At 42.7% G+C, this 17,953-nt stretch overlaps 1 protein-coding gene across 1 annotated transcript in view; it reads left to right on the top strand.

Annotated features, from left to right (window-relative positions):
• The window catches only part of LOC115094624 (teneurin-1-like), a 331,368-nt gene that overhangs the window by 150,928 nt on the left and 162,487 nt on the right, over positions 1–17,953 (top strand). The window contains exon 2 of the mRNA XM_029607878.1: positions 9,596–9,856. Coding sequence (XP_029463738.1) covers positions 9,596–9,856 — 261 coding nt within the window. The remainder of the gene's footprint in view (positions 1–9,595; positions 9,857–17,953) is intronic.

Below are 17,953 nucleotides of genomic sequence, written 5' to 3'. Positions count from 1 at the left end.
ACGTTGCTCTATGCTTCAACGGCAAGAGGAAATGTGGAAAAGAGGATTTCATTCAGTCAACAACCAACAAGGTAGCATAGTCTGGGTAAACAAATAAGCATGGGAGTAGCTTGCTTGTTGCGGCGTTTACTACCCCAAAACGATTAAGCCTGATTCTTCATTTTCAATGCATATCCAGCGTAAATCAATGGCATGGGGGAATGAAGAAAAGAGGATTTAAATTCAGACACAACCAACAAGGACTGAATTGCACAGACTGAGTAAACAAATAAGCATGGGAGTAGCTTGTTTGTTGTGACGGTTATTACCCTGAACCAATTTAAGTCTGTTACTTCACTTGGAAAGCATATCCAGCACAGCTCACTGCTTCAATGGCAGGGGGAATGACGAAATATGATTTACATCCAGCCAACATCTAACAAGGCATTGATCTGAGCAGTATGAGTATACAAACATCGGGGTAACTTGCCTGATATGACGATTATTATCCTCAAACATTAAGCCTTATACTTCACTTTGATACAGCTCCAGCACTGCTCTCTGCATCAGTGGCGGAGGTGGAAGGAAATTAGAATCAAAAAGCTACCAATAAGGGCCCTGAACTCAGCGGTCGGAGTAACAGATAAGTATGAGAAAATAAGTGTGAAAGCTTGGTGGGCAGACTGGATGGGCCTATTGGTCTTCTTCTGCCATCATTTCTATGTTTCTATGTTTCTATGTACTTGCTTCAAACGCTTCAGCTCCTTCTTACACTGGGTGACTGCAGAGCATCCATTACATTGATGACTTTTTATTTGTCAGCCAGGTGGATCCGGTGCATGCACAAATTCCAATCTATCACCAAGGAGTTTGGTGTTTCCCTTGCACACAAGAAGACAGAGGGCCCATTGATGATGATCTGGTTCCTGGGGATTGAACTGGATTCAGTCAATGTGGTCTCTTATTTGCCAGAGGACAAAGTTGTGGTATTGAGAGTTTTGCTATGCCAAACTTCAAACACAAAGGATCTGACTCTCTGCACGGTGCAAGCCATCCTAGGCTCATTGAACTTTACCTGCAGAGTGATCCTCATGGAATGGGTTTTCCTGAGGAGGTTTGCTGCTGCTATAGTGGGTCCAAGTGGCCCCATCATTTCATCAGAGTATCAAGAAACTTCCATGCCAACATCACAGATTGGTTATTCTTTCTGGGCGATTTCATTGGTGTGTCCATGTGGCAGGAACCCCCACTCTCCACTCGGAACCTGGATATACATTCAGATGCTTCTAGCTGATGGGGTTTTGAGATATTTTGACAGGGCACATGGTGCGCAGTGCCATGGTCAAACACGTGGGTAGAGACAGGACTGACTCAGAATATCATCTTCCTGGAACTGTTCCATATATTAGTGGTGTTGGTGCTCTGGAGTGAAAAGCCGCAGAACAAGCACATAATATTTTAGTGTGATAACCAGGCTGCAGTCTTAAGTTCTAAATAGGCAGTCAGCAAAATGCCCCAGGGCTGTCGAGCTATTGAGGGAAGTGATTCTAGCAAGCCTGCGCATTAACATCACAGTCAGAGAGTGACACGTGCCAGGGGTTGATAACAGGATTGTTGACGCTTTATCATGTGCTAAGTGGGATGTGTTTTATAAGCAGGTGCCCACAGCTGACAGAACGGGACCCTTGGTACCAGACCGCTTATGGGTGATTGGTTTCCAAAAACCCGGGACTTTCTGTGGGGAGCATTGGTGCCAGCCACTTGGGCAGCCTATTGTAAAAGTTATGAGCACATGAGAGGATTCCTGTGTCAGCACGGCTGGGTCGCCCGGACTATGCCAGAGGACTTGGTTGTCTGCTACATTTCAAGCAGCAAAGGACATGGGAGAATCTAGAGGCTCTGTGGTCACGCATCTACCAGGGGTTGCTTTCTTTAATCACTTGGTTGGGGTGATTCTACCAAGTCCTTCCTAATCAAAAAGATGTTGGCAGGTTGAGCAAAAAAGATCGGTTTGGTGAAGAACACACGACTGCTGATCATGCATGAGATGTTGTGAAGTTATGGTTTCTGCTACCATCCATATGTACATCGGACTTTGAAACCAGCCTGTTCCATCTGGCATTTTCTTTGGCCTTCTTTGGCATTGTGCAGCGTGAGTAATGGCCTCTGCCAAGAGTGACCTGGGTTCTAGCGGCATATTGATGAGGAATGTCTCATGTATGGGTCAAGATATTAGTATATGAATACACAAGTCAGTAAGAGTGTAACCTTCTCTCTGAAACACATCAATTTCACAGCTCACATGCCAATGCAGAACTTTGAGGAAGACCTAACAATTCAGCTCACTGGTGGGGCCCACTTGTTGGTGCATGCTGATTTAGTGCCGCTGAACAGAAACCAGTTCTCCACCATACTCAGGTTGGCGGTGACTAAGATGGGCCTCAATGTGGGTAAATTCACCACACACGCTTTCAGGCTCGGAGCTGCAACTAGTGCAGCGCAGGTGGGATTACAAATAGACACCATTCAGCAGATGGGAAGATGGAGGTCTGCTGCCATTAATTCCTATGTTAGACTGGATCAGGCAAACTCAGCCATTCACACAATTAAATGTCTTTACAAATACACCAATTTCGGCAGACCACATGAATTATTGGTCATACGTTTGTACACTAGGATGCAAGAAGGGCTATCATTCGCTCATATGGACAACACCTTGGATTGGCACCTTGCAGCAATCGTGGGACCTGGATGAGCAAATGGGGCATGCGTTGGGAGCAGCTGCTTTCATTGCTGCATCGTTTGAAGGAATTATCAGCTGTTCCTGACACTTTGGTAATTCACCTAGGTGGTAACGACCTTGGGGGTTTCTGTGCTAAGCAACTGATCAACAAAGTCAAGGTGGACTGGGCCGAATTTATTGCATGGTTCCCACAGCCTTGCATCCTATGGTCTGATGTTATCCCGAAACCGAAATGGAACAAGTCAAAGTTATGGGGGTGAGATTGCATGAAGGAGAATTGTCAGATCGATGTGTGGAGCAACAGGTTTGGGGATCAACAAATCAAGCACAGTTGGGTGGATGTGCAATGCAAGGGCATGTTCAGGCCCCACAAAGTGCATTTGTCTGAAATAGGATATGATTTGTTCAACAATGCTCTGCAGGAGGCTCTAGAAGAGCTATTTAAGGTTTGAGGGGTTTGCCACAGCTATAACTGGTGGGGGAGGGCATGGGACAAGGTCTCACCCTACCTCATGCCAGTAGCGGGTACCTGAGCCAGTTAGTTATGGGGGTTTCATACATGGTGCAAGAGTGCATTACGATAAGGACAGCGCCAGGCTGGTGCCTTATGACTAATGGCGAGGCATCGGTACGCTTCAGGAGCGTGACCCCCTTGCTTGGGGCTAAGGCAGGGGTCCAATAGATTGCTGCCTTGCTCTGTACACGGCGGGCAACAGGGGATAGCCCAGTTGGTTATTTGTGGGTTGGCTTGGGGGCGGGTGTTTTAAAGTTGATATCTGCTGTTCAATAAAGCTACAGCCTTTTCACCCACCTAATGCTTGTGCTTTAATTGTATGATTTGCAGATGTTTATGCTAGTTAATGTTTGTGCTACCTTATGTGTATGGGGGGGAGTGTGAAAACTCAGTCGGGGCAGCAACATTGTCGAGGCTGCTAGAATTACGTCTCTTCTCTGATGTTTTCCAGTTTCCAGTAGCTAAGCTGGCATGAACATACAGAGCAGCTGATGCTGCTGGGCAGGCTAAGCTGGGCAGCGGTCAGGACAGGAGCAAGAGGAAGTGATTCTCCCTCAGCAGGCTGCTGCTTCTCCTGCCTCCCTTTACTTCTTGGTTCTCCTGAAAAGGACTCAATAGGGCTGCAGGAGAAGGAGCAGCAATTTGAAAAGCACTTCCTCCTACTCCCCACTTAGCCTGCCTGGCATTCAGCACACAGCTCAGTTGACCTAATAAAGGGTGAGAGTGAGGAAGCTCTGCCTGGGTTTTTTTTTCCTTCCGCTGCCTCATGCAGGAGCTGGCTTTTTTTTTTTTCCCCCTACTACTACTTCTGCCACCGATGGAGTACTCTTCTTCTTCTCTTATACCAGCTCAAACTGTGAGGCCAGCTGTCAAAGTGGTGGTCGACTTGCATGCCAGAGCTGTTTCCTTTGCAGCTGCTACCCAGCACTTCTGCCAGCTCCCATGGGTCAGCCCCACAGGACGCAGGAACCGGCTTTTTTACGGCTCACATCCACTGCTGCCGGATTGCTCTTTTACAATTTCCCACAGGGCCAGCTTTCAAAGCACTATCAGCAGCCCTATGAAGGAGCCAGCTTTTTCGCTACTGCAGTGCTTCAGTCCTGAGGCTATCCTCATTGATTTGTACCCTGTATGTTGCAGCCAAGTTGGTTACCTTGCTGACCTCATCCTTGTCCCAGCTCTGCTGGTTTGTAATCTAACTTCTTAGCATGCTAGTTAAGATCTGAGTTAGGGCCATGCAAAATCCTTAGCAAGAGGGAATACCCAGGAGATGCTTCACGGAATTTTTGGGGAATGAAAGCAGTGAATGTTTTCAGCTCAGTCAACATTTGTCTCACTAAGTTATTGCTACTTCCTTTTTTATCCAATTTCAAGCTGTGACATTAAGGACTCTGATGGACAAGAGAATCTATGCTCATTTGCATTTCCATGTGCCTGTCTTTAGATATCATTATTTACAGGTGGTAACAAACATTCAGTACCAAATTTAAAATGATAAAGCAAAATGTTAAGATTAAGAATAAATAGAATATCAGGTATGTCAGTGTGGATAAAGTACTGTGATGACCATATTAGTCCACTTGAATGCATGGAAATAAAGGTAAATAATCAAATTGTAGAGGGGTTAGGAACATTTCAGAGAGAGGAAATTCAGGAGGAGCTGTAGGAGTGAAGGGAGAGTCCATTCTCTAACCAGAGGGTGTTACGCGCCTCGTCCTCGCACGGGCCTGCTCACCTCATTGGCTTCCCTGCAGGTCATGGGTCGGCCTCCCCAGCGGCAGCTGCGAACTCCTCCAGACCTTGGCGTCCCGTGTTGGCGGTCGCCGGGCCTTCCACTACTTACCAGGCCTCACGCCGGAGTTCGGCGTTTCTAGTGGCATTGGCCATGCCCCTATGCGCGCACGCGCGCGTGCTCCACCTGGTCTCTTGTAGGGCCAGGGGCCTAGGGGCCTAGCTCTGCCGCGCGCTCTGATTGAATGCCCATTATAAGGAAGTTCCTGCCTGCACTTCCTTGCCTTGGCAATCGGGTCGGCACTGTAAGTGTACTAGTTTGCCTCTGCGTTACAGCCTTGTTCCAGTCTTGTTCCAGCCTTGTTCCAGTCTCATTCCAGCCTTGTTCCAGTGTCCTTCTGTTCCAGCCTTGTTCCAGCATCCTTCTGTTCCAACGGCCTTCTGTTCCAGCGTCCGACTGTCTCATCTCCCCAGGTAGTACCCTCGGACTGTCTCTCTGGTACTGACCTCGGCATGTCCTTTGACCATTCTGTTTGTTGCCTGGATCCTGACCTCTGCCTGCCTTGTGACCTCGTCTGACTTTCGGAACCTGACCCCTGCCTCGTCTGACTACTCCTCGGACTGACCCTCGGATTCTGACCTCGGCTGCCATTGACCACGTCTCCTGATTCTGGCTCTGTCCCTTGCCTTGTCATCGCCTACGCTGTTCTGGTCTTCCTTGCTCCATCTGACCTACAACCTTGAGTCCGACCACGCTCCCTTGCTTTCCGTGGGCATGCCTGTCTACTACCTGCGAGACCTACCTAAGTCCAAGCGGTCCGGAACCCTACGGGCTCCAACCGGGGGGACCTCGGCCTTCCAGTGGTGAAGCTCATTCTAGCCTCTGACTCCTCCAGTGCTCCACCCCCTGGGGCAGGTGCTTCCTGGTCCCTACCAAGGAGCCATTTTCCACTGCTCACAGACAAGGGTCCACCCCTGAGCGCAACAGCGGGGTCCAGAGGGTTCGATGACAGAGAGGATTTGTTTTGGTCAAACCTGGCATTTGTGAGTAATTTTGGGAAACAATAGATTCTCTACAAATACTTCAGGGGCTGAAGAGTTAAAAGGGTTTTTCAGAGAATAACAAGAGATTCCTGTCATTTTGACCATTGCTTAAATTGCATGAGGGTCTGATGAGTTTTATGGTGAGTTTTGGAACTTAGATAATTGTTTTCCTGCTATGATGTTTGTAATCTGGATTGTGTCTGGTTTGTACCTGAATTTTGTCAGTAAACTCTATTTTTGTTTGGAACACACTACCTTGAGTGAGGACTGTTTGTTTATTATTAATAAGAATAATCCCCATAAGGGTCCTCTCTGAATTTGCATGTCCTCACCACCATGATGAGTAGCTCAGCAGTGCATGAAGTGTGGGTAGAGGGTTTACAAAAAAATCTAAAGTGATACCTTTTTACTGGACTATCTTAATACATTGCTTGACTAGCGTTTCGTAGCTATGCTCCCTTCATCAGGTCAAAACAAAATGAGGTCAAAGCAATGACCTCCATTTTCTTTTGAAATAATGAAGTAAATGAACCTGCCAAAAGTTAGTCAAAAATGTATTATACTAGTCCAATAAATATATAGAAGTCAATATTCAGTCACTATCTGGATAGCAAAGTTAGCCGGATAAACTTATCCGACTAACTTTAGAAATATATTCGATAGTGCACTTTATTCAGCTAACTTTAGGACAGCTCTTTGGCGTGACCAGACTTAGCCAGACAAGATATCCAGCTAATTCTGAATATTGCTCCTTGCTAAATTTTAGCCACATAAGGGCCCAGATATTCATTTAGCTGGATAACTTCTGAGTTATCCAGCTAAATGCCATGGAATATGAACCTTGTATTGCCTTGGATTATTTTTGTTTGTTGATCTTTATTTACACGCATGTATGATCACTGAAACTAAAGATACAGTGAAACGTAATAACACAGTGCAATCTTAATTATCTGAACCCCCTACCCTATACCTGGACTTACATTGTATCAAATTTCTAGGTCTGCTAATTGATTCAGGATACAGGAATAATTGTACCTCTTTTGGATGGGCCTACATTTGGTCAATATTTATGGCAGACAAATTTTTGAAGCACCAATTGAAACTGTATATTATGGCAAACCAAAGATTTCTATCAATCAACAATTTAGTGGAAACAAGGTTATTCGCCATTATTAATAATTATAGGTCTAGGAATGCATGCAGACATATGAGCAGAATCAGTCATTAGGACCTGTTCCATGATATGTTTCTGCCTCCCTCCCTTTGCTTTTAATGTGAAAATGAGCTGCAGCCCATTGAAATTTCAATGGCGGAAACGAGACCCTCCCGTCTGAACCCAGCCCTTTGCCCCCACCTCCCCGGGCTAATGCCAGCAATCTATCCCTTCCTGCTTTCTTATTTCTCCTGCTCTGATCATTTTCATCCTGCCTGCTTGTCCACCTGTCCTGCTGCCTCCTTCTGTCCCAAGGGCTGTTTGCACTTCGGTGTAATTTTTGCCTTGCACAGTTCTCACATTCTGCAGTGGAAAGCTCCACCTTGTGCTTAAAATTAGAACAGCACAGACAAAGAGCCACCAAACAGGAGCCAAGGATATTGTACTTAGAGATTCCAGTCTTATCTTAGTTACCAGAAAGTGGGATATCTTTCAATCAAATAAAGGACCAAGTGGACAAGGGTGAACCCGATGTTGGGATCTCTAATTGGTAGAGAATTGGGATGGATACTGTTAGTCCACTTAGATATATGGAAGTAAATTTGAAAGCAAACCTTTTTCATTAGTAGAAAGAAAGTAGGAAAGGTGATGAATTATGATCCTCTGTGAATGACTTTTGTCATTGTTTAGTATTCTTTGTATTGTTCTGTGGTTGGATGTTAAACTGAATAAAGATATTATTTAAAAAAAAAAAGTGGAATAGGTAATTTTAGCTGACATCCTGTCTAGGTGGTTATCCCTCATGCCCACTCCCCATGAGACAAAAGAAAGAGGGGTATGGAGAGATCTAGTAGATTCCACTGTGTGAAAAGCGGAGGAGGAGGAAGTTGCCTTCATATCTTTAAAGGGAAAATCATGTGTCTCTTTCGGATAGTAGAAAGACTAGGGGGCACTCCATGAAGTTAGCATGGGGCACATTTAAAACTAATTGGAGAAAGTTCTTTTTGACTCAACGCACAATTAAACTCTGGAATTTGTTGCCAGAGGATGTGGTTAGTGCAGTTAGTATAGCGGTGTTTAAAAAAGGATTGGATAAGTTCTTGGAGGAGAAGTCCATTACCTGCTATTAAGTTCACTTAGAGAATAGCCACTGCCATTAGCAATGGTTACATGGAATAGACTTAGTTTTTGGGTACTTGCCAGGTTCTTATGGCCTGGATTGGCCACTGTTGGAAACAGGATGCTGGGCTTGATGGACCCTTGATCTGACCCAGTATGGCATTTTCTTATGTTCTTATGTCTCTGGTTATGAGGAGAGTCAGCATAAGCTGTATAATAATCAGAGGAGGATGGAGAAAAAAGTGAATGCAAGAAAATTGAGATGGTGCCACGCAGAGGAAGGGAAAGGTAATCCACGAAGAATAACGAATGGTGGGTGAAGAGAAGCAATCTCGGTTGCTGAAAGCACTGTTAGGCAGTGGGGGGAAGGGAGGGTGTCTAGTCTCAGAACGAGGAGGGAAAAGAGAAGGATGAGAGGAACTTTGTAGATGGTTAAGAGTATCTTTGCAAAAGTTAGTAGTACGGACGAGCTGATAGTAAATTATACTAGCAGTTCAAGACACAAGTTCTGTATACGTGCTCAGTACCTCACATCTTAGTTAGGGTGCTATGCTTGCCTGTTTTTATCCTTCTTTTTCTACCAGCTTCCTATACGCCTAAATTACCTAAATCGTGATCATTTCCCCTTACACTCTCTTTCTCTGCTTCCTGTCCTCCCCTGAAATTTTTTTAGTTTAACGAAATTGCTTTAAGTTTTGGATCTCAAACACTGACAGAGATCTGAACCCTACCAGCATATGAAAATCTCTGCTTGATGAATTGTCCACGTGTTTCCTTTTGCATCCCAGAAAATTTAATTGAATCTCAATTCTGCAAATTCCCTGTTTGCTACAAAGATATCCTGTTGTTAGAATTGGATAACTGAGATCCTACCAAGAATATCATATGCATTTTTCATTATATTCTAAGATACACTAGGATGTAGTTAAAAGGCTATATTAAAATATGTTTGCTTGATACCATAAATTTATTCAGAAACTTTAGCTTTCAGATACACTCAAGAAGTCATGAAATGATAACATTTTTACAGTAATGTGCTATAACCAGACCTGGTTGATGCACACTTGGTTTGTCCATTCTTTTGGATATTATAATGTCCAATTGGTAGCTATTCATCTAGCTTAGATACAAAAAAAAAATCTTATTTTTTTGGTCCATGTAAAAATTGAGCTTATATACTTCAAATATATGGATTTACCAATCTGACAGTAGTTTAAAAATCTAGCATTTTTTCCATTAAAAAAATGCTCATGACAAAATAGGAAATATACTATTTCTTTCTAAACTATACTCTGAACGATTTATTTTTCAGAGCTGGAATTCTGTGAAACCCCAGCCATCCTGTGCTCTGGCTACCAGGCAGACTTGCATGGTGTTTCTCAGCATGGCTACCCATTAGAGATGGGTTCAGATGTGGACACTGAGACCGAAGGTGGTGCTTCACCAGATCATGCCCTGATGATGTGGATAAGGGGAATGAAATCGGAACATAGTTCCTGTTTATCAAGCCGGGCAAATTCAGCATTGTCCCTGACTGACACTGACCATGAAAGGAAGTCTGACGGGGAGAATGGTAATAAAACAACCCATATTATCTATAAATATGCACAGAGCGGGATGAGAGGGAGGCATTTAAACATGCCACTCTTTTTCTTCTCTTGTTTTGCTTGCCTCTGTATTAAGGATGGGCAACTTTGACTCAGATTTACTTCCTCTTAGCAATTGAAGAATTTCAGCCCAAGTTAAATTCTGTTATTTGTGAAGAATTAGTGCTATCTTGTGGTCATTTTTTATATTACAGGCCATTGTTAGGATTCTTTTTGGGAATTTATATGGTCAGTAAATCTGGGCCATTGTTGCCTGCCCTTAGTTTTAATGTCTGTGTATGTATGTGTGTGTGCGTGTGAATTACATATGGGTTTAGAAGGTAAAACAAAATGGTATTTATAGCTATATAGTGGAATAGTACAGCAGAGTTTTCCCAACCCTCTCCTGGAGGCACACCTAACCAATCAGGTTTTCAGGATATGCATAATGAATATGCATGAGATACATTTGTATATACTGGGTCTCCATGTAGGCAAATCTATCTCATGCACATTCATTGTGGCAGTCCATGGAAACCTGACTGGGTAAGTGTGCCTCCAGGAGAGGGTTGGAAAATACTGGTATATATAGTAGGTCAGTCAGAGTTAATTATGAATAAAATATATACATTTATTATATGAGCCTGTAAATTTTAGAATTTGCATTTCCTAGTGAACATTGTGTGATCTTATGCTGGAGGTTCCATTACTGTTGTTTCAAATTAGTGTAGAAATGATCTTTTGCTTGCTTTGTGATTTATAGCACTGATTTCTACAAGTGGTATTTTCAAATGGTAACTAAAATTTAGGGATGCTATGAAGAAAAAGAGTGGCAGAGCGGTAAAAAGAAAACTATGCTCTATTTGTAAGTAAGCTGAACATGGAAGAAAAAATCAGATGGCTCCCCATAAATGTGAATAGTATATGAGAAGCAGGAGTCAGATCAAGGGAGCATATAACGCTTGGATGGTTTACCCATAACTGTACCTCAGGCAGATAGTGCATGAATTATTAAAGGGTTCCCCCCTCCGCCACCCCACAGGCAAAGCATTTTGGGGGCAATTTTCAAACTGCCCACACGGATGTAAAGTCTGTGTGTACTTTTGACCTGCAGTTTTTGCACCAATTTTCAAAGGGAAAATATAAGCTAAGTTTAGCTTTGAAAATTACTGCACAAAGTACGAGCAAGCGCACCTCTGTTTTGTGGGGGCAGAATTTTGTCTGAAAAGTGTGGGGTTAGTTTTCAAAAGGATTTATGTGCTTAAAACTGGGTATTACATGTGCAAATGCACTTTGGGGTAGATTTTTAGACCTGTGCCCACTCTACCCGGTGCACATACATGGACACCCAATTTTATAACATACATGCGCCGGAGCGCTCATGTTATAAAATCAGGGGTCGGCATGTGCAAGGGGGTGCCCATTAGTGCAACTTGTGCTCGCCCACGGCCTTCCTCCTTCCCTCCCAGGCCGCTCTGATTTCGGAACGGCCAGGGAGGGAACTTCCCAACCCCCTAAACTAACCTCCCTTCCCCTAACCTAGCCCCCCCTAGACCTAACCTAGACCTGCCCCCAACCTTTATCTTACCTTTTGCGCCTGCCGACAGCCAAGCCACACATTTTACTCTCAGAAATTAACGCTTGCCCAAAGGCAGTCGTTAATTTCAGGCTGCACCAAGTAAGTGTAGAGAAGCAGAAAAACAGCTTTTCTGTACACCCTCTGACTTAATATCATAGCGATATTAAGTCCCCAAGGTCCCAAAAATTAAAAAAAACAAAACTTCTTTAAAATAAAGAAAAATCTGCCCACCAGCCGGCGGGTTGGAAAACAGACGCTCAATTTTGCCAGTGTCCATTTCCTGAACCCGCGGCTGTCAGCGGGTTTGACAACCGAAGCCGGTAGAATTACGGTATCAGTTGTCAGACCCGCTGACAGCCGCCGCTTCCGCTAATAAGGAGGTGCTAGGGACACGCTAGTGTCCCTAGCGCCTCCTTATTAGCACGGGCCCTTATTTGAGTACAAAATTGCACGCCCAGGAAAGGTGCCTGGGCGTGCGTTGGGAGAGCGGGCGCTCGCCTCGAAGCGCTGGCTCTTTCGCAGGTTTTTCTGAATCTGCCTGATTACATGCATAACTCCTTTGAAAATTACCTCCTAAGCGCATAAATAGACTTTAGAAAATTGCTACACTATATGCTACTTTTACTCACATGAATCTTTTTGAAAATTACCTCCTTTGTGCATAGATGTGAAAATGTCATCTACGTGCACCCCCTGACTAAAAAACACAGTATCACTAACACCTCCTCTGAATGCAGCCATGAATGAATGCGCATTATGGAAGAACACGTGGACTGTTAACTGCATGAAGGGTGGGCAATTTCCAGACAACTGATTCAGGCAGGCTAAACACTTTTTGCCTGTGGAAATGGCTTGGAAAATTGTGTCTTTATAATTAAGGGAGTAATAGTCTGCCAGCAAGAAACTCTTAAATAAGTAACAAGGACATTTTTTTAGAGAATTCAGCTGTTAAGGAAACAATGATCTAGCATTTTTCTGTAGTTAAATGCATAAAAAATGTGGTTCACTTTTTGCCCGTATGCAGGTAGAATTTTGCATGCGGTTTGGCAGTGAGCGCATGCACTATTACAATACTCACCTTATAAAAGGGGCCTGGAAAGTTCAGGGGAGGTGCAATACATGCAGGGAATGTCATTTTGAAATGTACACGTGTACTTTCTGGAGCATATTTTGTCCCTGCATCAGTGCAGGTGCAAAGTGCACAAATACTCCTCAAGGACTTTCCCTTTGAAAGTGAAGCCTGCAGTCCCGCGGGTACCTTCTAAATAAACAAGATTTCCTCTCTTTATTACAGATTTGGGATTTGCAGTAAGTTTTATCTTAGCATATAAAGCACTGAGGAGCTCTTCACTCATTGTGTTATCCACCTACTCTTCCCGGGTTTCCTTCTTTAAAAATTTCCAGTCAAGCTGCTTCATTCCCCTCTTTCATAAAGCATGCTCTAGATGTATAGTGGAATGTTGTTGACCTTAAAGTGAGATAAAATCTCAGTGCGCCCTCCATGTTGGGTGGTGACCTTTCTCCTTTCTATTGGATGTTTCAGAAAGCAGTATCCCATCAGATCAGTGTGGGGGGCTATTTTCTCGGCCAGTAATGACTTGACATTGAGTTTTGACATGGAACAATTTGTTGGAACTAGCTTTCATGACAGCAAAAATGACAGCTGTCAGTGCTTCAGAAACTGCACACAATGCTGAAGCTTCCCCTTCCACCCTGTTATGTGAACAAGCACTGTTTAGAGGAGAATGTTGCTATTTCAAGGATTAGGTTATAAAACATCTTTGAATGAATAGGTCAGCTGTATTGTAGATGGTCGGTCAAGGTTTATCTTCTGTTTCTGGTTAACCCATTATGTCCCAAATTTTTTAAGAAGCTGTCCTCTAAATAGGATACTGGGACACAATGGGTTAAACTCCGCGTATTAAATGCCACAATATGGCCCATTTCTGCAGGTGAATATTATGAAAAATGCACCATTGTTCAAATTGTAAAGTTTATTGCACCCCTGTTTCTTATGAACCAGCATGATGGGACTACCGTCTTGAATGTTGGTATATAAAAAACTTAAATAAAATAAATAAAAAAATAAAAAATACCATCAGAACATAAAAATGAATACTGAGAGAAACCCTTGACATCTGTATACATGCTGCCTTAGTGACTAGACATGGATGGCACATCAGCAGGACAGATGCATTGCATCTCTTCTTGCTTTGAATATACTATAATTGCAGATTTGTAACTGCTATTAAAGGCCACCACTTTCAAAACTAATTTGTTTCAGACAGATGAAACTAAAGAACCAAGGGGTTCTTGAGGACAGTTGTAGACTGGGTAAACTGGTGGATGAACTAGTGAAACTTGTCATTTCCTGTATGTGTGCCTGTTATAAAATTTCCTCACTTGCACACCTGAAAGCCGATATTACACTGCTGTGCGCATTCAACCTTAAAAGTAGGAGCACACAAATATGTGCCAGGGATATTTTATAACATGCTCACGTATGTACGTGCATGATGTAAAATTGCAGCACATCTGCTTGCATTGCTTTGCATGATTTCTTCTATTGTTTGTCTGAAACAAATTCGTTTTGAAAGTGGTGGCCTTTAATAGCAGTTACAAATCTGCAATTATAGTATATTCAAAGCAAGAAGAGATGCAATGCATGTCCATACACACGTATATATGTGTGCCCATGCTCCCATTTTTAAATTATCATCCCTGATTTCAAGGGCTACAACTTTATTTACATTATACGGACATCTGGCAACACCTGATCTAGTCCACAGAACAAACTCCATCCCCCACCTCATTTGCTCTTACAGTCCATCTGCCATGCTCTGGCAAGCTGGGCTACCCCCAAGCAACCATAGTCTGCAAATATAGGTCAGACAGATGCCATTACTGTCTGGGTCCCAACTACATCCCCAGCAGGGGACCATCACCAGGTATGACTGTACCCAATTACCTCCAGTGTTTCCCAGGTTCTCTCAGTGATGTCCACTATGAACCAGTAGTGGCTTGAATATTACATTACAAACTCAAAAGCTGTTGAGATAATTCAAGCACAAATTTTGGGGGTAATTTTCAGTCTCCCCATACACTATGCAGATCTGCAGATACCTGGAAGCTTATTTTCAAAGGAAAATTTCCTACTATTACTACTACTATTTATAATTTCATAAGCATTATTAGGCATATGCAGTGTTGTACAGAAACACATAAAAGAGAGTCCTTGCTTCTTAGAGTTTACAATATAGTCAAGACAAACCTATATAGATGACAAACAAGAGTTTATGGGAAGTGTATTTTATTGTAGAGAACTGATTAAGATTTAAAAGCAGCCTCAAAAAGGTGATTTTTTTTTGGACTGGATTTGAAAATGGCCAGTGGGGGAGCATGATGCACCAACTCTGGAAGTTTATTCTAGGCAAATGATGCAGCAAGATAGAAAGTGCAGAGTTGGAAGTTGGTGGTGGAAGAGAATGGCCCCATGAATGGAGTTCACGATGAAGGGCGTAGGGGGACTGAAGACAGAAAATGAGGAGCTGGAGAGTAAATACATTTGTCAAAAAGTAGGAGAAGTATGCTAAACTGGTTAAAATACAAACCTTTTCTCAGCACTGTAGAGATTTTATCACAGGAAAGTCTGTGACTGGGTGCCAGCAATTTGTACTCATAAAATTAACTGTAGCAGTAAATGAAAAAAACAAAACAAAAAACCTCCATAGCCAAGCTTTATTGTATGTGGAATTGGATGGGAACCCAAAGAAATGACTGAAGAAGAGGAGTTACATGGTCATAGTGACATTGAAGGATGATAAGCAATGCAGACAAGTTTTGATTAAATTGCAGTAGAGAAAGATGGTTCGGTTGAAGGCCTGCAGAAAGCAAGTTGCAGTAGAGGTGTTGAGTGTGGATGAGCATTTTGGTAGCTTGCTCAGAAAAGAGGGGACAGATTTTAGCAGTGTTATAGAGGAATAATCAGAACACTTTAGAAGTTGTGCATAGAGGAGAGGAATGCATCAAAGATGACTACAAGATCATGGGCTGAAGTAACCTGGAGGATGAGAGGACCAGCCACAGAGTCAGAAAAAGTGTGAAGAGGGGAAGATGGGAAGCGAGTGGGGAGGAAGACAAGAAGTTCTTTCTTTGCCATATTAAATTTCAGATGGAAGTGGAACATCCAGACGGAAACGTAGGACAAGCAGGAAAATATTTGGGACTCTATTATTGGTGAAACCTCTGGTGTGGAGAAGTAGATCTGGGAGTTGTCAACATATAAATGGTAAAGCCCTGGTAGGGGATCAGAACACCAAAAGAAGAACTTTACAGAGAAAAGAGAAGTGGATCCATGACAGAAACTTGAAACAATAGTGGAATAACAGTGGAGGAAGAATGATCGGATGCTGTATGCAAAAGTATGATGGGAGAGGTAAGAAGAAAACTAGGACTGAGCAAAGTCCCAAAATCCAATGACAAACAATATGTCAAGGAATAGATGGTGAACAGTGTCAAAAGCAATGGATAGGTCAAAGAGGATGAGGACTGTGTAAAGGCTCATGGCCTTGGCCATGGTCATGATGAAATCTCTAGAGACTTTGTCAACAACAGTTTCTGTGGAATGTAGAGGGCAAAAACCAGACTGGAGCAGATCCGGAATGGCCTGAGAAGAAAGGAAGTCAAGACAGCAAAGGTGAATGTCACATTTCCCATTTGAACATATTCCTGCAAGCATTCTGCAAGTATAGAGAAAACCCTCAGGCTTTGCACCTGTACTGCAGCTAGTGCAAAATACATGCCAGAAAATGCATGCAGTGATTTTAAATGAAATCACCACGTGTCCTTCCCCCCCCCTCCCCCCATCAAATCCCACCTCTTTTTCACTGCGGGTTAAAGTATGTACATTGTGAAATAGCATGCCTACTTTTACCCATGCTGAAGGGGTGGGGGCAATTTTCAAAGGGCATTTTTATATGGGTAAACTCAGTTTTACCCATGTGCAATCCTTTGAAAATTACCCTTGTAAGAACTGTATGCCAAATAGCAAGAGGTGGGTTGGATGAGAGAATTGACCATAACTGCAGGGATGGCAAAGAAGGGGAAAATGTATCCTCTCCCTCATTTTTCCCTTCAGCAGGGATTTTCCCACCATTTGATTGAAGCCACACAGGGACCATTGGTCCCCTTGTTTCAGTCCCGTCCTCACCACAAGCCCTGATGGATGGTAAGGGGTCAGGTTATACCCTGCAACCAGAACCCAGCCCAACTGCCTTCCCCATAAACAGTTCTGTTCAGTTCAGTAGTGTATTTAAAAAGGACAACATTTTAAATCTGTCTGTCCACAATAGCGGAGTTTCTCCCTAAAGGCCAATGCCAATTTAAATCTTGCACAGATTAGCTTAGTAAAGTTATCCAAAAGGGTTATCCTTCCAATTTGCACTTGAAACTTTCTTCTGCCTAGCAGACAAATCTCAATTAATGCAGGTAACTTGCAACCACTATTAGACTTCTGCCATTACTAAAACTGGGAAGACTTGAATTTATTGTAATCTATTAGTCAAGGCAGAGTTTTCATTGTGGTAGCACTTTTATATGTTGAGTTATTGTAAAAGTCACAATTTTGAAGGATTCCTGACATCCTTATTAGATAAATAGAATGCTTCAGCACTTAACTATGATTTATTTATTTTTTATTTATTTAAGCAGAGTTCTCTACTGCTTCCCTGTTTAAAAAGTCCCAAAACAGTATGCAAAGGTTATAAAATACAAACTGTTAATGAAACACAAAACAAAACACAAAACACACAATAACAAACATAACCAAAGTGCAAGCACCACTATAACAACAAACAATAAATTGACTTATTTTATTAAATTATTGTTTTGATGTAAGCTATTTTATGTCCTTGTCACATTTTAATAATTTCAGGCTCAACTGTATACTTTTGAGATCTCTCCCTTCCCCAACCCTTCTCCATTAAAATTTAAAGCACAATAGTGTGCAACTTGACTAACTCTCCTATTGCCACCACATTTTTTCTGGTTTGTTTGTTTTTTTTCCTTTTTTATTAAAATTGAGGGGCTCTAATTTGAAAGAATAATGGTAATCCTCAGAACCCACTACACTGGCTTGATATGTTCTGCCATTCCATTCTTTCTTGACCACTAAAGGGAAACAGAGGATCAGTGGACACATGTCTCACTTTCTTCTTGTGTATTAACGTTTACCTGACATTTAGTTTCAAGTGGGATTCCTGAGTACCATGTGCTCATAGGCCTTGACCTTAAATAGGTAGCACATGAGTCCCTCTGCTCAGAACCAGATCGAGACCGGGGCTACACCCAGGTTACACCTGTCTTTATCCACTCCAGCCATAATCAATTATTTATGACAAGCCATAATTTGAACACAACGTGGTATTTGCTGTAGTTTCATTTTTGTGGCTGCCCTTAGCTTTTATGAACTTTTTCCATGGGAGATTTAGAAATAGGGATGGTAACT

This window comes from Rhinatrema bivittatum, chromosome 6 (assembly GCF_901001135.1).
Source record: "Rhinatrema bivittatum chromosome 6, aRhiBiv1.1, whole genome shotgun sequence".
In the NCBI taxonomy this organism is placed as follows: domain Eukaryota; kingdom Metazoa; phylum Chordata; class Amphibia; order Gymnophiona; family Rhinatrematidae; genus Rhinatrema; species Rhinatrema bivittatum.
Note: the sequence above shows the minus strand (reverse complement) of the source record. Positions and strands in the feature narration are given on the sequence as shown.